Here is a 24,120-nt window from a genome sequence, read left to right on the forward strand (position 1 = left end):
TATTATTATTATTATTATTATTAACACATGCTGTACCGGTAAGCAGAATCGAGACGCGACAGTCAGAGAAGAAATGTCCCTGTGTAGCAGATGTTAAATGCGCCACTAAAAACCCGGCTGTGGTAAATCTACCTGAATCTATAGCATTTTACAGCGCATGTGTTGCGTGATCACTATTACTTGTGTTATTGTTGTTATGCGACAGTAAATCATACTGTGTATTTCTGTATCGTCCAAACTTCTAAAAATATCGAGATATTATTTTAAAGTCATCGCCCAGCCCTAGTTCACAGGTGGCAGTCAATGGTAAGTTAATTGTGTCCTCATTATGGCAATTTCTTTCATCTGTGTAAACTGGGAGCGTCCACAGCACAGGGGTTGAATACATATGCAAGCAACATATTTCATTTTTTTTACACGTATTTACCAACATAAAACCAATGTCACCTTTTATTTAGATTTTCAGTGTTTTAAAATAAAAAATCAAACAATGACATTTCAGTATGACATTTGTAATTCAGTAATATGAGATCATTTTGCAAGGCACTGTGTATATCTATATATACAAGAAAATATGTAATGACAAGAAGAGAGAGAGAAATAAATGAATGGAAACCAAAATATTACATAGCCTAATTGAAAGACTGAAAATGTTACAATGGCAATGGGCTGGACACATTACAAGAAGAACAGATCAAAGATGGACAAGGAGGGTATTGAATAGATACCAAGAGATGAAAAACAACCTAGAACAATGGTTCCCAAACCGGTCCTGGGGGACCCCCTACCCTGCTGTTTTTTGTTCCAACCGAGCTCTCAATTACTTAATTGAACCTTAATTGAAGTAACAATCTACTTAGATTTTACTTTTTAAATTGTGTAAGAAAATAGTTGTTTCTTCAATACGTTTTTTAATATAATTCTATAATTAACTTAAAACCCCTACTGTTTAAAATAATTAAAAGTCTCTGATTTAGGAAATTATTAGTTCAATTAAGAGTTCAATTAAGTAATTAAGAGCTCGGTTGGAACAAAAACCAGCAGGGTAGGGGGTCCCCCAGGACCGGTTTGAGAACCACTGACCTAGAAGATGATCACATACAAGATGGGAAGTTGGAAACATCTTGGGAAAGCCTTCATCCAGCAGTGAATTGTTATAGACTGCCGGTGATGGTGATCCAAAAAACAAAACCAAAAAAAAACAGAGATTAAGTCCATCTAGATTTTCCTTGTTTTGGGCATTACATGTAAATAAATGATACAATGCCAGCTATATTATAATTGCGTTTAACTTCTTGAAGTCAGATGCAAATAATCAATGATATGCAGTGATATCTTGATAAAAAAAGTGTAAAGTGCACTTTCAACCAATGCACATACCATAAATGATAGCTTTTCATATAGCTGTTTATCATATAACATGTACATAAAAGTTAACCTTTAAAAAACAGGAGACACTTTTTCACACAGAGAGTTGTCACAATCTGGAAGAAACTCCCCAGCGATGTGGCTGAAGCTGAAAATTTGGGAACATTTAAAAACAGACTGGATAGGATCCTGGGATCACTCAGTTATTAATGGACACCAGACTTATTCCAGGTTTGAAGGGAATGTCCTACTGAGAGACTGAGGGAACTGAACCTTTTCATCCTGGAACAGAGGAGACTACATGGGGACTTGATTCAAGTCTTCAAAATCATGAAAGGCATCGACCACATCAAACCAGATGAGCTTTTCCAGATCAGCAGGGACACACGCACCCGGGGACACAAATGGAAATTGGGCTTCAAGGCATTCAAGATGGAAAACAGCAGACTCTTCTTCACACAGAGAGTTGTCACTATCTGGAACAAACTCCCCAGCAATGTGGTTGAAGCTGAAAATTTGGGAACATTTAAAATCAGACTGGATAGGATCCTTGGATCAATCAATTATTAATGGACACCAAACGAGCATGATGGGTCGAATGGCCTCCTCTCGATTGTAAACTTTCTTATGTTTCTCAAAAAAAATATTCCATTGTTCGTGTGTCCTTTGAATTCAGCATAGAATTAAAATATGCTATTAAATGTTAAAATTAAAGGCTGAGGATTTGGAGTCTGGAAATGTTACATGTTACATGTGGGGATGTTACATTACATAAATTAAATATAAAAATCTAATAAAAAAGGGGGACTTTGCAGAAACTTTACTAATGTTAATTATCCAGAAATTATATCCTGTCTTCTCTTTGGTTCTCATTAATTCAATTGGGTCATCACTGCAATAATAATGAAAAAAAAATGCTTCTTAAATATTATTTTATTACTTTCAAGCTGAACTTATGGTCCTAAGCAAACTGACTGAAGCTCAGAGAATGTGCATTGTGCTCAGAAAGTTAATTTTCACAGCAATTACCAGCTAAGCTGTTTGGCAAGCATATCTCTTTGAATAAGGCAGAGCTGACTTAAAACATTTGTACCAATGCATATTCCAGGATTAATTTAAAGATATTTCAGCATTTCCCGGTGTGGGGTGGTACAGAGCCTGAACCAGATGTAAACTGCAGTTGTGTCTTAAGTTAAAAGATTTTTCCTATTCTGTGTTTGCAAGGAGCTGACTGCTGTCTCAGGGCTTCAGATGGCCTGTGCAGACTTTGAAGATATGATTTACCACTGTATTCCTGTGAGGATATGAAGCAGCATGCAGTGCAAAGGAAGCAGCCCAGAAAATCAAAGCCTGTGCTGCCTTTGTACTTGGGTGTTATCTGGGATAGAGATGGGTATCAGAGGGGCACAGAGCTTTGCTTTTGTTTTAATAGTGGAGGTGGGGGGTTGCCACTTGAATAGATGAGAACTCTTCAGTTTCCTTTACAGTGTAATTTGAAAGGCATTTTCTATATTTACGTGTTATTTATTAAATGGTAACATATTTCAATATAATACCAGGTTTATGATCTGATTTCTTCCACCTTAAGATACCAGCTGCCCAGTCTCCATCAAACCACATGCAAGAGTAATTCAACAAGAAACAGATGCTCTAGTTTGATATGCTTATTTCATCCAATTTGCAGTCACTTATTGGTGTATTTTAAGCTCATTCATTTTCAAAGAGCAGTGTACTTGTCTTAATAATCCCACTGTAAATTTGCTGTAATTTTAATTGACTCAATATCTGTAATAAAGAGGTGATAAATCCACTAAACCAATGAGGTTTATCTCCTGTCCCAGCAGCTTCCCCAATGCTAGTCTGCTTTTATGCTTCAAAATGGCTTCCCAAGTGTGATTTAACTGGAAAATATCCCCTCTGAGAGTATATACAAACGTTTGAACAGAACAGGCATACATAAAGAGATGCAGATGTTTACCAAGAACTAAACATACCACTGGGAAAATCTGAGTGTGTTTAATACTGTGTGATGCCTTCCCTTTCTCTTACTCAAGGAATCGGTGCAGTTGAATATGGGGTGGCCCATTACTGCCACAAAATCTAAATTGGGGAGTATTTTGAAGGGAGTTTGAAGTGCTTCAGAGCTCAGTAAAAGAAGCTCAATAAATTGATCAACTGCTGATCAGTCCTGGCTCTCTTTCCATGTTTCACGGTTAGTGAGAGAATTAGCACCAAATCCCATTAACACATTAAGACTTCCTTGATTTATTTGGCAGAAATTCATTTTCTTTCTCAGGTCATGTCACCTCTGCAAGAGCCTGGCTATGTCTAGATACCGTTGGTGATTTGTAGAAGGCAAAGGTGGCATCACAAAGTATTATCCCAACACATGGTTGGCCAGCGGAAATTCCTGGGAACTCCATCACAATTATGAAACTTGCATAATTAGCCATAGCCCCCTCTGAGGGGCCAATGAGGCACAACCCACCCCAGTGGGCTAACAGTGCACCCACACCCCAAGGTCTGACGAGCCATCGCCACCCAAGGGCTGTTGATGTTCCAACCCCCGCCATCCCTGAGGGCCGGCGAGAGGCCCCCACCAGAGGGAAGACCACAGCCAGCAGCTCTGATTAAGAACTTTCTGATCTCCTTGCTGCTGTAACAACTATACTGCCTGGAGGGGAGGCAGCTGTGGACCCCCAGAGATTTATTTTCTCCTACATGCCATCCATAGGAGTTTTTTTTTTTGCTGTATGTTTGTTGTAGTATGTTTACCACTCTGTAAAGTGCACTGTGGCTACCCTGCGATGGTCGCTATACCAATACAAATTGACTGATTGATTGATAAATAATATAAAGGTTCTACTTTCAAATGATAAGTAAGCTATACAGTAATACGAACTATGCTTCAAGTTTACATTTTCAAGTTTCTTTCAAGACGTTAATTCCAAGGCACAGCAGTCAAATCATGTAGATACATTAAGTTGTAATTTACCTGAAATTACAGTCTTGAGAATCTCTGTCTGGGGTCAGAGAGATGGGCTGCATTGAGGAAAGATCACTGGAAGTGTACCGATGAACCTTAGATGTCAGCAGCAGGCAGTTCATATGATCTGATGAGATTTCAAAGCCCTTCTGTCTGCACGTTCTCCTTGCTCTCTTGAAGCACTGAGAGGCATGTATGATTTATAGCTACTGTCAGAGACGTTAGCCTGATGTCTTTCTTCCTCAGTTTCAGCTGTGCCTATGGGCCTTTGTAAAGGCACATGACTCTGCAGACAATGACTTCCATTCTGATCACCAGAATATCTTTCAGCAAATTATTTTTCATTATGAAACTCAATATTATATTATAAGATTGTTTCTTCTTAAAGACTATATTTATTTCCTGTTTCTAATATTTAAAACTGTTGACACAGAACTTCTGAATGTCTTTACTGGAACACCAGTAATGTCTAAAGACAGTATGTTCCCACACAGAAGTATTCAGAATTGTAATTATTCTGAAGAGAAGGACATGTAAAATACACTCACCTAAAGGATTATTAGGAACACCATACTAATACTGTGTTTGACCCCCTTTCGCCTTCAGAACTGCCTTCATTCTACGTGGCATTGATTCAACAAGGTGCTGAAAGCATTCTTTAGAAATGTTGGCCCATATTGATAGGATAGCATCTTGCAGTTGATGGAGATTTGTGGGATGCACATCCAGGGCACGAAGCTCCCGTTCCACCACATCCCAAAGATGCTCTATTGGCTTGAGATCTGGTGACTGTGGGGGCCAATTTAGTACAGTGAACTCATTGTCATGTTCAAGAAACCAATTTGAAATGATTCGACCTTTGTGACATGGTGCATTATCCTGCTGGAAGTGGCCATCAGAGGATGGGTACATGGTGGTCATAAAGGGATGGACATGGTCAGAAACAATGCTCAGGTAGGCCGTGGCATTTAAACGATGCCCAATTGGCACTAAGGGGCCTAAAGTGTGCCAAGAAAACATCCCCCACACCATTACACCACCACCACCAGCCTGCACAGTGGTAACAAGGCATGATGGATCCATGTTCTCATTCTGTTTACGCCAAATTCTGACTATACCATCTGAATGTCTCAACAGAAATCGAGACTCATCAGACCAGGCAACATTTTTCCAGTCTTCAACTGTCCAATTTTGGTGAGCTTGTGCAAATTGTAGCCTCTTTTTCCTATTTGTAGTGGAGATGAGTGGTACCCGGTGAGGTCTTCTGCTGTTGTAGCCCATCCGCCTCAAGATTGTACGTGTTGTGGCTTCACAAATGCTTTGCTGCATACCTCGGTTGTAACGAGTGGTTATTTCAGTCAAAGTTGCTCTTCTATCAGCTTGAATCAGTCGGCCCATTCTCCTCTGACCTCTAGCATCAACAAGGCATTTTCGCCCACAGGACTGCTACATACTGGATGTTTTTCCCTTTTCACACCATTCTTTGTAAACCCTAGAAATGGTTGTGCGTGAAAATCCCAGTAACTGAGCAGATTGTGAAATACTCAGACCGGCCCGTCTGGCACCAACAACCATGCCACGCTCGAAATTGCTTAAATCACCTTTCTTTCCCATTCAGACATTCAGTTTGGAGTTCAGGAGATTGTCTTGACCAGGACCACACCCTTAAATGCATTGAAGCAACTGCCATGTGATTGGTTGGTTAGATAATTGCATTCATGAGAAATTGAACAGGTGTTCCTAATAATCCTTTAGGTGAGTGTATATTACACGTTCTGTAATGCAAACCGGTTTCTCATATTTTCACATTTCTAAGATCAATGGAATACTCCCTCTGTAGTATTAACAGAGGGTACATAGCCTCTGCTTATGCCTGAAAGCACTACAAATAGCCTAATAGTAGATTTGACAAGAGTTGAAAGTGTTGAGAAAACACCTAAAAGCTGAAAGATTGATTTATTATCTTATCCTCAGATGATAATGTCCTGGAAGCCAGGAGAATTAAAACTGAACATAGTCTAATGATCTTTACTTGAAACTTGAAAATGGCTGCATGCATAATCACAGGCAGCTAGAAAAAGGCATGCAAGGTGTCACTATATTGAGGGCCAAATCACACACGCCATTACCTATAGCCAGCTGCTTTAACTGTTTTTTTTTTTGTTTTTTTGTGTGCAGCATTTTAGGTTACTTTTTATTGTTGCATTATGCTCCAATTTGTATTTAATTGCATTATCTGATAAATTAAAAAAAAAATGAAATATCAAATACATTTGTTTCTTGAGTGGTGTTCTCAGATCACTGGCGCAATTACAGATACAAAGATTGTAATTTATTTTCCTGAAGGAAAGTTTGGTTATATGGTAAAAGGCTCAGGAATGAAAAAGAAAGTTAGTCAAATAAATTAAATATAAATATACATAAAATACACCACAAGTACACAAAACTGTATTAACAGCATGGATTTACCCTGTTCTAACATAATTTAAAGTGTAGAGCTAAAAACAACTATTACAGGTTAAAAATATCTACATTCAACTTTCAACACACCACAAATACAGAATATATTTTTAACTAAAAGTGTAATAAATGTATACTGAGGTAGAATCAGTTGAAAAAGCTGGGGCCTTTTAAATATAGTGTCAAGTATGCCAACAAATTCTTATATTAAAGAACAAAATCTTATAAATTGCATACTTGGCAGCATCACTACAAGATAAGAAACACTAGGCATGAAACAGGTTATACAAGTAAAGGCACTCTAGCTGGCAGCATAAACATCTTCAGGAGGCCATTGTGCTCGTTTGGTGTCCATTAATAACTAAGTGATCCAAGGATCCTATCCAGTCTGATTTTAAATGTTCCCAAATTTTCAGCTTCAACCACATTGCTGGGGAGTTTGTTCCAGATTGTGACAACTCTCTGTGTGAAGAAGTGTCTCCTGTTTTCTGTTTTGAATGCCTTGAAGCCCAATTTCCATTTGTGTCCCCGGGTGCGTGTGTCCCTGCTGATCTGGAAAAGCTCCTCTGGTTTGATGTGGTCGATGCCTTTCATGATTTTGAAGACTTAAATCAAGTCCCCACGTAGTCTCCTCTGTTCCAGGGTGAAAAGGTTCAGTTCCTCAGTCTCTCAGTAGGACATTCCCTTCAGACCTGGAATAAGTCTGGTTGCTCTCCTCTGAACTGCCTCTAGAGCAGCGATATCTTTCTTGAAGTGTGGAGCCCAGAACCGTCCACAGTATCCAGATGAGGTCTAACTAGTGCATTGTACAGTCTGAACATTACTGCCCTTGTTCTCAATTTTACACTTTTGATAATATAATTTTCAAATTTGACAAGTTTGCTAACTATACCAGAGTCCAGATCATTAATATAGATTAGAAAAAGCAAATGCCCTAGTACTGATCCCTGTAGAACTCCACTAACAACATCACTCCAGTTAGAAGCAACTCTTCTAATCGACACCCTCTGTTTCCTATACATCAGCCAGTTCATAATCCATCTACTTACATTACCCTGAATGCCTACAGCTACCAATTTGAGGATCAGTCTTTGGTGTGGAACCTTGTCCAGAGCTTTCTGAAAATCTAAGTATATCATATCATATGCTTTCACATGATCTACAGCTGCAATTGCATGTTCAAAAAACTCCAATAAATTAATCTAAACCCATGTTGACTATCTCCAAGAATATGGTTTTCATTAAGATGCTCCTCTATTTTCTGTCTAATCATTTTGTCCAACATTTTACAAGAAATCACATATGAACACATTACAGAAAAAATGATCTGAATCCTTGAATGTAAAACGATTAATCCTTGTAGTGTGTATGAATTTTGATATAAAAAAACACATTAAGTATTTTAAATTTAGACTCTGAGGATGAATGTTGACTCACCCATACCTCACCTCAGTACAAACCTTGACTGTGAAATCTGTTGTGAAGAAGGAAACCTTTTGTAATTCTTCTCACTATACATTTCGTATTTTCAGTTCAGGATTTGGCATGTATGTATGTGTGCAGTTGGCAAACATGGCAAACTAGGTTACAGTGCAGGAACTGCAATTATTTGTATATTTTTTATCAGAATTTCCTTGTGGGCTACACTGAGTAGTGATATATTGTTACAATAATAATCCCAAAACATTATACATTGGTTGTCAACATATATATTGTCAATATAGATATTCAATTTAGATATGGTAGTTGTTTTTTTAAACATTGGAGAGTTATGCTTGAAATTCTAATGATATAATTATCTTCCATATTTGCAATGGAGTAATTGTCTTTGATTGAATTCATGTGAATCCTAATCTCTCTCACTCTATTAATAGTGCCCTTCCCCCTTCATACCAATGAACATGCCTTTTAAAATGGTTTGATGTGATCTGCATCTGATAATACAGTAAACGTCAAAGCAATGCATTGCCAAGTTTCAAAAGTACAGGCAAAGTAAATCACTTTCTCTTGCAGCCCAGTATAATATTCCAGTTTTTTCAGATATTGAAAACTCTCTCTTTCATATTTCATAACAGAAGATTCTGTGAATGTTGTTGTTTTTTGTTGTTCTCTTACTTTTTTCCATTTCCTCCATGGTTCTACAATGGAAAGTCCAGTGTCTGTTCATGGCCAATTGACTGAAAATCCTTAATTACTTAGTACTTTGTAAGCTTAGAGATTTTTTTTTTTTTTAATGCATTAAGTGACATTGTTTATATTGTAAAAGTGCAAAGGCAAATATAACAATAAACCATGTAAGGGATGCATACCAACAGTCTTTCCTGACTTGGGAGATCTGAGTCTGAAGGCCTATATCTTGGGCAGGTGGGGAGGGTGCTGAGTAGGGGTGCTTTGAGGCAGAGTCAGGGCCCTCATATGGAGGAGTTGGAGGCATCTGAGGAGCCTCGAGGCCCTAGACGGAGCAGTTAGGGAGTCTGGGGATGAAGCAGGGGCAATTGTGGGAGCAGAGGGGAGGCTGAGGGAGAGGCAGGGCCAGCAGGGGGGGCAGCAGGGGAGGGTGAGTCTTTTCACAGAGGGAGTGTAGGCATTTGGCCCATTTCTCTCCTCAGGAGTTTGAGATGTGAAAGTAAGGTGGGGGGCTGAAGATCCAAAGGAGGATAAAAGGGATGGTAAGGAGCTGGGGTGTTTTCAGGAGGGGTGCTGGGCCTTTGTAGAATAGAGGAGGGATTTTCCACAGAGGGAGTGTAGTCGTATCGGCCATTTCTCTCCTCATGGGTTTTGAAGAAGATGGGGGGCAGAAGGTCCAGAAGAAGATAAAGTGATGGCAATCTGGAAAGGCAGAATACTCAGTTGAGAAGTTTGAATCATTTTCTGTTTGAATGTCTTATTTTTGCATTGTTAATATAATATGACCAGTATAATGACACATTTATCTACCAAACATACACATCCCATTACATTTTTGTAGTAACTATAATATGCCAATCAGTTACTGATCATAAAAATGCTCTGAATTAACATCAAGTGAATCCTAGAATGGCGCCTTCATCTGGCTGTATAAAAAGCCTGGTCTCCAAATATGATTGCAAGTGATCTGCTTCATTGCTCTTGCTCTGGCAGGGCTTGCAGTGGGAGCAATTGGGGAGGCTGTGGGAGAGGCAGGGCCAGCAGATAGAGCGGTTGGGGGAGGGTGGGCAAGAGACAGGGCTAGCAATGTTAGGGTTGGGGCAAGTGAGGACCTCCTGGGGCAAAGACACAGGGGACCTTGAGGAGCAGGGGTGGAATCGTACATGGAAGAAGATTTTCAAAATGGGGTAGTTGTGTGGTCCCAAGTGCTGCCATGTGTTCTTAAGAGAGCCCAAGGTACTGCAGGGCCTTGGTGGAGAAGAGGAGAGACTTTCCACAGAGGGAGTGTAGACATATGACTAATTTATTTCCTCATGGGTTTTAAAGGAGAAGGGAGGGCAAGGGACCTGGAAACAAAGGGAGGATCAGAGAGGTGGGTAAGGCAGAACACAACATTACAATATGAAACATTTTTAATTTGAATGTTACTTTTGAATTGTTAATAGAAAACGTCAGGCATAACAGAACATTTAGCTTCCTTACACATCAGAAATAACGACACAAAAAACGTATCATTAAAGTTGAAGAAAAAACATAAAATACCAATGCATTACTGACAATAAAAATGCTCTGTATTAACATTTGTTGTAATCATAGAAACAGCACCCTCATCTGGCTTTATATAAAATCTCGGCTTGATTTCCAAAGAGTTTTGGCTTCCGGGTCTCCATCCTTGATTTTGTTAAAGGAAAGGTCCCACTAGTTCTAAAATTACAGTTTTATGCATCTTTACATGTTGCTATAGTGTTTAAGTAAGATACAGAACACTCTTCCAGATTGAGGCCATCATATAAGTAACTTTTAACAATTTTAATAATGCCGTAAGTACATTGGTATTGTCACATCTTGTCTGCATACTATGTGGATAAAATAATTTGTCCATGTATACTTAAAGCAGGGCATGCCTTTTTAAGGCTGGACATTTTTAGTGTATTTTAGTTAAATTTACACACCTTGGAAGTCTACACTTACATTCGCTGCCTGGATGCTTTTCCATATTGCTGTTGTTCTTCAAACTGCCGGATAGGATCATAAATATACCAACCTGCCCTTTCTGTGCATTTGCGGTCTCCTTGATTGTGTTTTGATGAAGGGATAACTATTTGACAGAACATTCATATTTTTTGCTGTATGTAACATCAGCAATTGATTAATAATGACGTGTTATAACAGACACCACCTATTAATAAACCTTAACATTTACATTTTACATCTCAGTGTAAAATTATCACTTTTAAACTTTATATTTGTAAAAAGGAAGTCAATTATTTCATAATTATTGCAAAGTTATAAACTCCTTTCGAAGGCTTTATATAAAATGCATCACTTAGCCATGCATGTTTAAAAAACATAAAATTAATCGATTTGGTTAGATCAGGCTTTACATATACCAAGTTACTAATTTACCACTATTGTAAATCATGCTGTATGTATAAAAGGTGAGGGATCAGTATATTTTATCAATGTCTGCTGCTAGAGTATATACATTAAAAAAATAACAATCATACATTAAAGATTCCTGGTAAAAAGATCACAATACACATGAGAGTCTGAGTTGTAGCATAGCTTGTTTATTTTTTTATACTTTTTTTTTTTTTTTTTTTTTTTTTTTTGCATAGGGAAACATACTCACTTCCAGTAATTGTATGTAGTTATGAGCATATGCTAACAGTAATGGCTGAATACAATGATATAATCAAATATTGTCAAAGCTGTTTTTTTTTTTTCCCACACCAGTTGAAAACATGTGGTAATTTAGTTCTGCAGAAACACATTCTATTGCCCGACAAAAGAAAAAGACTGCAATGAAAGAGTGCAGTCACAGTTTCTTTACACTGATCACTACGTTACTTAATTGTTGCTGAAATCTTAGTTTTTTCTGAAAGGGAAAAAAGCAAACCCAAAGTGTAATGAGCCATATACATTTGAATCAGCTACAGCTATGTGATGTGTTTTGCGGTATGTGACAACTAAACCACCACATGTTATTTCATGGTGTGTAGTGTGTATGTCTGTGCAGCAAGCAAGCGATAAATGATAAACTACTATGGTAATATTTGTAAAGTATAATGATAAAACCCTTAAAAGTCAACACTGCATCAGTGTGTTCTCTGAGAAACACCTCAAAACTTTCTGTTTTTTCACCTCCAAACATGTTCTCCTAAATGTGGAGAAATTAAAACAGCATGCTTTAAAAAAAAAAAAAAAAAGTTAGAACACTTGCATTGTCATGATAGGTTAATGTACATTTGAGTTGTTTAAAGCAGTTTTGGAAGATCAATTTAACAGTCTTTTTTAATAAGTGCAATAAACCTTTCATTATTAAATTTGATTGTTTTTTGTTTAGTTTGTTTTTTCCAAACAAGTGAAATAGGGGGTAGAGCTGGGAAAAAAAAAAAGTCCATTGAAAAGCTTTTTTTTTTTTCTTGTGACCTTCTCCTCACCTGAGCTTGAGTGATGAGAAAGCAATAATAATACTGTCCTTACACACTTCCACAATTCCCCCCAGTACAATGCTATGAGGAATACAGATAGCAACTGCGGCTGCCATTTGAATGAGGTCTTCCTGTCTTTAAAAGTCACCACCCCAGAACAAACAATAAATACAAATATACAACCAGTGCTGTTGTAGGATCCCATTATCTAAATTGATACAGGATTCCTCCAGCTGGATGTTCAAGACTGTAAATTGATCTTGTGGCGCTCACTGAATTATATATTTTTTCCATTGAGGTAAGCTGACTCCTCTGATTTCAACATAATTCAGACAACAAAGACAACAGCCTTTACTGGTGTGTAGGAATGCCCTGTCTCTGTTAACCATATCATGACAACTCGAATTCACAGGGCAGAGTGAACAATGTGAAAAAGTAAGCAGGAAGGTGGAGCCCTGAATACCCACAGACCCTGCAAATTAAACATGACTCCAGTAATATCAGACTAAGTATATACATATACATATGCACATGTTTGTGTATATATATATATATATATATATATATATGTATATATATTTAGAAAGAGTGATATATATAAAAGGAACCAGCAGTAAAATGACAGGCACTGCTTGTTGAAATAATTTTTGGTATTTCTTTTTATATATTTTTTTTCCTGCTGGCTTATTGAGAAGAAAAATAAAATAAGAAAAATCACAGATATAAAACCAAATATTCCGAGTACAAGCGCATTCCATGAAGCAGTCGGCACAGATTCTACCACACGTTCGCTATGAAATGAAACCTGGCTCCATGAATTGGTAGCTTCCCATTCAAACAAACCTGTGCTCCATGGGGGTTGCCATGACTACAGGGTCTTGTGAATAGGGGCCCGTTCAGTAAATTAAATTCACAATGTGTGTGTGGGGGGGTTATTCTTGAATGTAATTATTTATTTTTGCTTTTTTTTTGCCTAGAATGTACAACACTGTTGCTGTCCTAAAAGAGTGTATTTTAAGGGAATATTCAGGATATTTCAGATTATGATTTCACCTTAATTATTCCTATATTCCTATATTAAATTCCTGTAGTAAATATTTTTTCTCAAATTCTTGCTTCTTTTCTATTTATTTCTCAAATTGAGTTTTAAGCTTTAGTGGTGATGCATGGTGGGGCCCCCTGTCACAATAACCCTGAGAAAAAATCTCCCCAGTAGCACCAGAAGCATCAGAACGGTAGAGGTCAAATGTGCAAAGTTCTGATATAAGCTTGTATAGGGCGCTCAGCCTTGCTTGTATGAAATAGATCGTCCGTAACTCAAGCCCTCAGGGTTTCACATTCACAGGAGTGTGACCTGGGCATTGCATTGCAAACCCTCCATATATTTCACTGTTGCTGAACAGTATTCCAGGCGATAATCAACACAACCTTGCCTGTTTTACTGAGCAAATCTCAAGCAGGCCCCCCCCACCCCCCCAACACTCAAAATGCCCAGGTGGATTTCCCAGGTGGATCGTGTGCATGTAGATGGATGACGTTTGCTTGAGAAAGTCACCTGCAGCTGGTACTGAACTGGCTGGGTAGTCTGTATAGCCCTTGCTTTAGGTAACACTACAACCCTGAATGTGTTTCTTAAAATAAACTTTGTAAGGATGATGAACCAAATCAAATTTAAATTTAAAGGAACAACCTGGGTATTCATTCAGAGGGGAAAAAACAACTGAAAGAAAGCACCACCACTTGGCTCTGGAACTGTCCACAGGTATCTGGTTCGAGTGTATTCAGATCTTTACAAAAACTGTGAAGATGTCAAGCACGATAAAATTAAATATCTTCTGTTCTGTTAAAAAACAACAACACTTATATTGTTATAATTATTGTAAAAAAATTAAGAAGGAAATGCTGTTCATGGTTATTGGTTAATCAGAAGCTTCTCTCTTCTTCTGGCTTCACAGTTCCAGATGTGGGAAGCTACGAAATGCTTCCATGATGTGACTATAGTAGCCCTTTAGCGTGCACCAGATAGAAACAACTACTGTACTATATTTTCCTTAGCACATGCATCAGGACTCAAAATAAATTGTACTTTAGTTGTCGTTTAAATGGCCATCTAATATCTCTTTAATACCCAGAAGCCTGTACACTCACCAAAGGCAGTGTTCCCCAAGGTACAAGAAATCGAAAAACAATAAATGACATTCACGCTGTGTTGTCAGAAGAAGGCACACAGAACCAAGTGGTGGTCTAAAGCCTTTAAAAAGGCCTTTTCCTTTTACTAAAGCAACAAGCTCCATGATCTCTGGAAGAAACACTGCAGCCCTGTGCTGGAAGGTGACCAGGGCACACAGCAGGAGCCCCTGTATGTAAACAAGGCAAAACAAAATGCCGACTTTGCTAATGATTGTCAACGATTGATACAAGCAAATGTATTCATCAGCCCAGTCTGATACTACAAATCAAATGCTAAAGTCTGAATATGTACGATTAATTTCCTCTAGCCATATTAATAGTATGCAAAAATGACTGGCTATCCTTATTGGGTTATGCGATAACCATGTAACAGAAATAAATACATACAAATAAAAAAGTGATTAAAACAGCTGTTTTTATCTCTCTCTCAATGTTCAATTTTGAAGATATTTCCAGAGATGCACGTTTTAGGTGAAGTTTTGTTACATGAAACATCAATACCAGTATATCTAGTGCAATCTGCCAAAAACATGGCCTTGGCATATCTTGTGTTGTGATGTGGAAAAAAATTAAATACAATAAAAATTCAAAGATCACACGACAGAAAATGAAGAAGTGTGAAATGGATCATGGAAAAATGGTGATGGAATTTGCATATTCCCTTCAGGCTAACTGAAGCAACTGGCACATCTTAAAATGACAACAAGTGATTTTGAAGTTACTTAGTCAATGCTAAATGCTCAAATCCATAAGTATATTCCTTCAAGACACAGCATGTGTGCTGTGAAGTACAGGCTAGGACAGACTGCAAGTCAGCATGCAGGCATTCCTGCCAAGTACAGCAGACCCCCCTCCACTGGACTTGAAGCATTTTATAATTCTGACATAACGTTTGCAAAACAAGTTTTTTCCCTTCTATATATTTTTTGTCCAAATCAGAAAGGCCAGATATTATTTCTTATCACTAAAATATATTTTTTAATCCTTTTCTTTATTTCAAAATACCTTACACTTTTATGGATGCATTAATGTAACTTCTAGTTACACAAAGTATTGTCAGCCAATAGAAAAAGAAGTGTGGGCATACAAATAAATACAGGTTTAACATGCATCAAATTCAAATAACTTCAATAATCACCAAAAGCCACTTTAAAAGGGTTATTGTAAACCCTGCTTTTGTTATTTTTGTTTTTTGACTTAGCTGAGTACAAAAGAAAATATAACCTGCACTGTAGACCTAATAAATGGTGTTGGCTTCACTAATGCTGTGGCACTTGGCGATGATGATCTTCACATTGCTCAAACAAGTGGCACACTGTCTGGAGTTATAACAGGCTGAATAGAGAAGATGTAAGTGTGGAACAGTGCAAATTTTCACAGGACATGGAGTGAGGGAACAGGTTAACTTGTGAACATTTACAGAGATGAAGCCATTTGTGTCATCACATGGTAATAGTCACATCAGGAGCCCTTCTTGTTTGTTTGTTTTTTCTGACTAACAGCATCCTTCTGGATTTATGTTTAGTGTTTCTATGATTTGGTCTGTTATCCAACATCCTAAGTGTCCAGAAAGATGCAAGGAAATTAAAAAACGATCTTCTGAAAAATAAAACAAGGAATTTAAAAAACAATAGGAAAACCTAGAAATAATGCGCAGCACAACTGTAATTATTTTGGTGTGCAGTGGAGAGCATTGGAAAGCATCTTTAACAGCATTATTTTGAACACAAGTGGAGGAGTAATGGGATTTTATGAGGTAGTCACCATAGCCTTCCATGGACAAGGTGGCCATCGTACTTTTGGGGAGGAAGAATTTAACTTTGTAAACAACACAGTGGCAAAACCACTATAAACGTAAATTGGATGGTTTGGACACAATTTTTTAATCAGGTCAAAACAGAGCACTTTCAAACTGATTTAATCTCCTGCTTGACTGCAATTAGATCAGGGAATTGATCAGGCCTTGCCTTTGTACATGATCCAAAATCAAGATAAATATATGCCAAACATTGCATATCCAATAAAATGGCTCATCCGCTCACCAGCAACCCTAGCCCCACACCATGTCCTGTTTAACAAATATAAAAGTTGCTTGCTGAGGTATGGCAGCATTTTCTTTTGCGTGTGGAGCTGATGGATTGAGAGGAATGCCTTCTTTAAGCATTCTGCTGTCAGCAGGTGCCACTGTCGTGCATGCAAACTGTCATCGCCAAGTTTTAAGACGGGCATGTAAACAATACCTCTTGTTCTGCCTTTTTCTCATATATATATATATATATATATATATATATATATATATATATATATATATATATATACTAGCTACCAGCATTGCATTGTCCATTGCAGCAACAATACTGTACATTGCATAACAAAAGTTCACATGGCCTTTTTTGACCCTACTAAAAGTACACAAAACCCTTTTTATACTCCCATCATGCTAAGCAGTAACAAATTAACATCTATCCTCTAATTTAAAAAAAAATCGAAGCGGCTTTCAGATAAAACATTTTTAAATATCTGTAAGTCTTTTTTTTTTTTTTTTCTTAAGATCAACATAATGGTTTCTTCATAAAATAGTTTTTTTTCTCCATTTACATTGACTCTGACACCAGTAGCCTATACTTGCTGTGTATAGGAATATGCAAAACCATAAAAAGAGGTCTTTTTTTGTAGTTTGAGCATAGTCACGTGGAAAGAGAGTCTAAAACTGAAAATGTCCTCACTTCCATAAAGAAAACAAAATCTACAAATGGTACATAATGCTGAACATTCTTTATAAGCCAGTGTAATGGAACTTTTTTTGTACTTTTTTATCATAATGTTTTTCACCTTACAAACAGGGTAGGTTAGGTACTTAACAAAACTATACATCTTACAAATTACAGAATCCTCCCCACCCCCACCCATCCCTCCCTCCCCAGCAAGGCAGCTTACTGCACATGGTAGGAATGAGACGGGGGCTGCGCCAGAAGCATGTGTCACACTGTTTACTGTCCCCTCGGACAACATTTCCAAGTAGTGCTGAAGTCTGCCACTACTCCCTGGCCCAACATGACTCATATTCTCTCTAGTCAAACCCCCAACTCAAGCCAAATGTCTTGATGCTTTTTTTTCTTATTAGCGTTGAACACTGCTGCCCTGCTGTATTTATGCCCATAAAACTATTGCTTTTTTTCTCTCTCTTTTTTTGTTTTCTCTATGTACAATCTGAAGGAGCTATGAAAGCAAAGGAACAAAGATTTCCCAGCAAGCAGCTCAAGTCAGCAATGAAGGCCGACTTTGAGCTGTGAAGCACTCTGGCTGGCTTTAATAGTGCACATAGAACAGGAGAGGTTGCGTTCTTGTGAAAGAATTTGTCTTTAGACCTGGAACAGAGTTTTGCACCAGTTATCTTGATCAGATTTGTTACATCTCTTGTGTTTTTTGATGTTGTTTTTAAACAAAATAAAGGGGCTTAGAATTATGACAAATTAGTTATTTTTCCTCAGTTCTGAAAGTGGCATTAGAAATAAACATGTGCCCCCGTTTAAAATGGGTGCTATTTAAAAAGTACAGTACTCTCCACCCAGCAGAAACCTCATTGCGAGGAGACAGGACTGACAAGCTTTTCTCTGAGCCTGTGGTGTCTGAGAATAACAGTGCCAACATTAGTGCTGCTGGCACACAGCTTATGTGAACTGTTTTCCAGTTGAAACCAGTTAAATACCTTGTGTTTAATTTTAAAGATGAAGGGTTTAACTCTTTAGTTGGCCATTGACAAAATGCTTCCTTTGGAGAGGTCAAGACTAGAGAGATAGGGTTTTGGCAGCAGAAACTGAGCTGTGAGTTTCAATTCTTATTGCCAGTAAATCTCTACAGCCTTTACCATCATTTAAAAGAATCAGAAAAAAATGCAAGATGGAAAAAGGACAGAAAATAAAGCCTTCAAATTGGTTCATCCAGCACAGTGCTTCACAGCCGTTCCATAAAAAGTCCGCCCTCCCCACCCCACACCGCAACTATCGCCCCTTTCCACTTTCACCTTTAACCAGCCTCAATCTCGAAAACAAAAAACAAACAAAACAAAAAACAAAAGTCAAGCCTTTTCTTCCTTTTTGTCTTAAAATCTCAACTAAAAACATGATTAATTCTGCAATTTCTATGTGTTATCTAAAACAAAGTCAATTAAACAAAACAAAGAACAGTTCACCTTAGCTAAATGCTTCTATCTGTATAGACAAAACTGGTATTGCATATTTTCATATATTATTACAATAATATAAGCTGGAAGACACATATGGGGGAATAAAATAATAAAAAGGAGAAAAAATCTGTGACTTCACAACATAGCAATGATTCCATGTGATGGCAAGACTACTTAAAAAACAAAATGAAAATATTAACAAAAAACAACAGAAATAGCATCCCAATACTGATAAGTGCCACTACCATATCCTATGAATTTTAAAAACCCCTTTTTTCATTTTGTTTTTCTCTTCTTTTTTCATTTTTTTTCTTTTATACAAATGGCAACCTTTTTTTCAGTTAATGACGAGCAATCAGACATGCAGCATTTTTTTTTCTTTTTTTGTGCAGTGACACCGATTACACGAAAAGGAATTAATTATTTTACCAAAGGCAAGGCACATAATGTGGTATATAAAATCTCGTGCAAAGTAGAAGAAAGTTAAACAATAGGGAACTTTAAAAAAAAGAAAGAAAGAAAACAAAACAAAAAAACCCATCCGCACAAACTCTCTGTTATATGGGTTTGGGGGGGAGGAGAGCAGGGGGGCTTGCATTTGAAGGAGTAACTAAAAGAATCTGCCATGCACTCATTTCAGCAGTATGCTGACAAATAGAGCTAAATCACATGATTTCTTGTTGAAAGCACCATGCATTAATATATATGTATACTTATTTTGTATCAGCACCTTTAAATAAGAGTCACTGTTTGTATTCTATTAATAAATATAGGTCTAGTCTGCAGCACATTGTTGCCGATTAGTTTGAATTTGCAAAGCGGTACCCAAGGTTATAAAAAAATAACCAGCGTGCATGGACAGTATTTCTTTAAAAGCCATTTAAAAGTCATATATATATATATATATATATATATATATATATATATATATATATATATATATATATATATATGCAGCTTTGATATGTGTCAGTTTGATTATGTAAGCGCTGATAGCAGAAGTACAGGGCTCTTTTTTGTCTTGCTTGTTTATAACAGTTAAAATTGTCTTCTTGAGAGACTTCCTTGTAAAGAATGTCTATAAAAATGACAGTTAACTCAGATGTATTGGGGCTAGTGTAATCCAGACCTTTTTATACTTCTCTGTGCCTTACATATGTTTTCAGTCACCTTTCACCAACCTGAAGCGAACTGAAGCTAACTTCTTTATAATAAAAAAAGGGAAAAACGATTACAATACAAAAAAACAAAAACAAAAAAAAAACCTCTTGCAATATCTTAGGCACTTTTCATGGCTTACGGTTGGGTTTGGTAAAGAAGTCTTGAGCCCTGATGTTTTTATTTGTTATTAACACTAATCCAGTACATGAAGTTTCCTTGCTAGTGTTGCATTGCCGAATACTACAGGCACAACTAGCGCCCCCGATCCACACCAACCAAACCGCATACACGGCATGCGACTCTACCGTCGGTCCCACTCCACACCGCCACGCACAACCACACAATCGCCTAGAACAGCAATATCCCAGTGAGCGAGAATAAACCTGGGATGTGATGACTTAATTGATTACAGGCTTTGACATCTACCCCTGGGTTTATTTATTTATTTACGATCTGCTTTTAAATATTATTTTTTCTTTATAATAAAGACAGTAAGGTACAACTGACGAGAATAGAACATTGAGATTCATCTATGAACACTGAGGAATAAAACAAAAACAAAAACACAATATTGACTAAGGCATCTGTGTTCTCTTCTTCACAAAAAAGGGGCACACATCTTTAAACTTTTTAAAAGTAAATCGCTTTGCGAAAAAAAAAAGGACCCCTGTGTTTACAGTCCAGGGGCCAGAGGACTATCTTACTGTATCTCCTGATTGCACTTGCCTCAGTGGCATTCATTCCGTTTCCTAGACATCATTGAACAGGGTGTGAAAAATACTTGTCTGGGTTTAAGTAACAATCCAAATATATGAGATTTTGTGGGATGTAATTCCAAATCTAGCGCTTTTCTCCTGTATTCTTATATACATAAGGAAACACTTACACACACACATACATATTCATGCCTATATATATTCTTTCTTTCTCTCTCTCTCTCTCTCTCTCTCTCTCTCTCTCTCTATATATATATATATATATATATATATATGCATTTTATTTTGTGTGTGTGTGTGTAAAACACAATGGCATATGATTAACAGTTCCGATCATATTTATAGCTTAACAAAGCCAACACTCAGAAGTCATGTACCCTGCTACCAACTGAAAACAAAAACACTAGTCACTAAAGTAAAACCCTAAAACTACTTCTGACTTGCAGCATTTTGTATGGTTATGCCAAAAAAAATAGCTGCTAAAGAAGAAAATTAACTATATAGTAGTGCAATGCCTTTAATTTCCAATGAAATTGAATCTACATACACAAAAAAAAGTATTCTCTACTACACCCAATACTGCAGCAACATTTGCTATTTACCACTTTTACAGAACTGTTAATGAACTGTGTCTTGCTATGTCATAATGCAAAATATAACCCATAGTCTATCCTATCGATTATTTAGGAAGATCTGTGTATTGAATATGGAAACAAATTGGGGAATGACAGAGCAGGGAAAATATCTAACTATTACCTTAATTTTAAGATGTTTAAATAACTTGGGGTATCTTATGAAATGGTCTGGGACAATGTTCTTTGCATAAACTATATACTGAGTGTACTACTTTGAACAGCCTCATTGTACACAGTGTGGTGGATAACTTTTATGTTTTGTTTGCAGTTTGCACACTGTCTCTGCATTGAATTTAGTTACTAATTTGGGAGAAGTAGTTGCCATCCATTTTTAAATAAAAAAAAGAAAGCAATTGGAATTGTATCTTTGAGGAGGATAAGAAACATTTCAGCCAAAAACTTGAATTGAAAACAGATATATCAGTTCCCATCATAACTCATCCAATTACATTGTCAATTTGTTTTCTTTCTTCAGTATTGTCTGTTGGTTTCTATATGCCTCGGAGATGAAGCTGAAACCTATTTGTAATCAGCCCCACTTTTTGTCCCTGTGTACCAGTTTCAATCACTGTTACCAGGCAATAGCTTTCTTTTAGCATTAAACATCAGAAGGTTAGGTAGTTGATTTTAATCGAAAACAATGCTGAGCACCATGACAGAAGTGTTGAGAGCTTTTACAAGGCTATTAAAATTTGATCAGATTCAAATCATTCAGTTCCAGTCATTGTTGGGCAAGAAGCTGGGGTACACAGCAGAAGGATGAGCACTTGCAGGTTGCATTCAAACTTGACTGACACCACACTGTGTATTATAAAGGAGCTTTCACATAAGCACAGTATATGGCTAAATCCTATTGTACAGTTGTTACAATATTGGGATTTTAACTAGAAAATTTAGAAAAAGTACCCTTTCAATTTTGCCACTTGTTCATGCATTTAAACTTTTTTTTTCCCTTTTGGAAACTAGTCAACAGGGTCACTGTATTTGGCCTTGTATACTAAAATTATTTTAGTATTACCAGTGGAACCAGACACCAACAAGCATAAAACCAACAAGCCCCTTCTCCGGCAATCTTTTGTTCTCAAAAGATCAAGAAGCAGGTTTGCATGTAATTTCAGTAGTCGCTGTAGAATCTGGAGTCATATGGCCTATTTTGCACTTATGTATTTCAAACACTTTTAAGTCAGTTCGCTATCAGAGATCTTTTTGTTAAATGTTCGGGGTACCCCCCTATGAAGGGTATATAATGACATTACAGACACCAGATTTCAGAAAGAAAACTATTCTTTGCACTATGGCTACTTAACTAACACAGTCTTTGCTTTTTCGTTGTGTGTTACTAAAGCACAATAAGTGTCAAAGCTTTAATAAGAAACAGCTGAAATAAATAAGCTTGATAATGGGGTCATGCAGCACTACCAGACAGTTATTACCACACCCCTGATGGCACCAGTCCTAAATCCACTTCTTGCTCTTTCAGTTCACACTTTAGTAGGGTTTAGTGTCTTGAGTCAATTATCCACATGATGCGAAGAAACCTTCATACTTGATCAAACATATTGGTAATCCACACAAACCTTAAAGGTTATACTGCCCATTCTACCTGTGGTGAGCTTGGTGTTCAAATTAATAACAAAATCTGATGATCATCAGTATTTACAGACATCCTATATTTGCTCCTGTATCAGTCAGTATACAGTTGTCTACATGTTTTCTGAATTGTTTTTTAACCAGCAAACAGAGACACCACCTATATAACAGTAGACATGATCAGAACTATAAATCTGGGACAACCAGAGCAGTTTGAATGTGGCTCTTGATGGGTCTATTTTAGTGGATAATTCATTATTGATTAAAAACAAAACAAGATTTGATATATGACAAAATAGTGACGACGACTGTTAAATTGTATAAACATTTCCCCCCCAAAAAAGGTATATATGATTGTCTGAGAAACCGAATGAAAAATAACCTTTTTCCTCCACTATTTGGGCTAGACCATGTAATCTTCTACTTATTTGTTTTCCAAAGACAGGGACATAGTCCTAAACCTTTAAAAGCTGGAATATCATTAGAATGTTTTTAAAAGTTTAAGAAAATAAAGGATTACTATTTTGCATATATGACTAATCCAGCACCTTCGATGTTGCCAGGGAAGGGTGACGCGGAAGTGCGTTCTCTGCAGGTGTTGCTGGGGTGATAGTGTTTCTGCACCACTTCTTCTCATTCTGCCCCGATGTCTGCTCTTTCATTTCCTCTCCTCCTTCAAAAGGTGAGTTGAAGCATCTTTATATATATATTGTTTTCCCTCTTGCATCTTTCACAATTTTCCACACAAAATCACAAATCTGTGTCCATTCCCTAAGGATTATCCTTAGCATTCAGTTGCCCAGATACCAGGACTGAAAGAGAAAAGAGAAAAAGAAGAAAAAACAAAAAAGGTTAATTAATTACAAAGATTATTTTCTTTAACATGAAGCGCAGCCATCAACTGAAAGACTGTACTGCACATTATGATCTCAATGCTATACCTCTTACTAGCATAGCCCCCTATTAAATATAATTTAATTTCCTCAAAATTTCAAAACATTTGAAACATCTCACAAGTAAAACAATGAAGACTCTTGTAGCACTTTGTCCATAATTACTTTGTCTGGGTGTCTGAAAACTACACCTGCATCCCAGTAATTAACTCAGGTGGCCCATCACTGATGTAGGCCAAGGATATTGCAAATTTAAGTCAGACATTTATGTAAATAAAAAGCTGTGAGAGAAAACAGTTTTTAGTGTACTGACAATCAGAAAATTGAGAAAGGAAGTATTTCCCATGGGGGCACAGTTCTTATAATTCCTTTTT

The 24,120-nt window shown here is 37.1% G+C and overlaps 1 protein-coding gene across 5 annotated transcripts in view; it reads right to left on the bottom strand.

The window, feature by feature from the left end:
• Positions 1-11,489: 11,489 nt before the first annotated feature.
• Positions 11,490-24,120, bottom strand: part of nfic (nuclear factor I/C) — a 173,689-nt gene continuing 161,058 nt past the window's right edge. For all 5 annotated transcript variants that reach the window (XM_066695196.1, XM_066695198.1, XM_066695197.1 and 2 more), the window contains one exon: positions 11,490-23,665. In XM_066695196.1, coding sequence (XP_066551293.1) covers positions 23,645-23,665 — 21 coding nt within the window. In that variant the 3' untranslated portion in view covers positions 11,490-23,644. The remainder of the gene's footprint in view (positions 23,666-24,120) is intronic.

The sequence above is a fragment of the Amia ocellicauda genome, chromosome 22 (assembly GCF_036373705.1).
Source record: "Amia ocellicauda isolate fAmiCal2 chromosome 22, fAmiCal2.hap1, whole genome shotgun sequence".
In the NCBI taxonomy this organism is placed as follows: domain Eukaryota; kingdom Metazoa; phylum Chordata; class Actinopteri; order Amiiformes; family Amiidae; genus Amia; species Amia ocellicauda.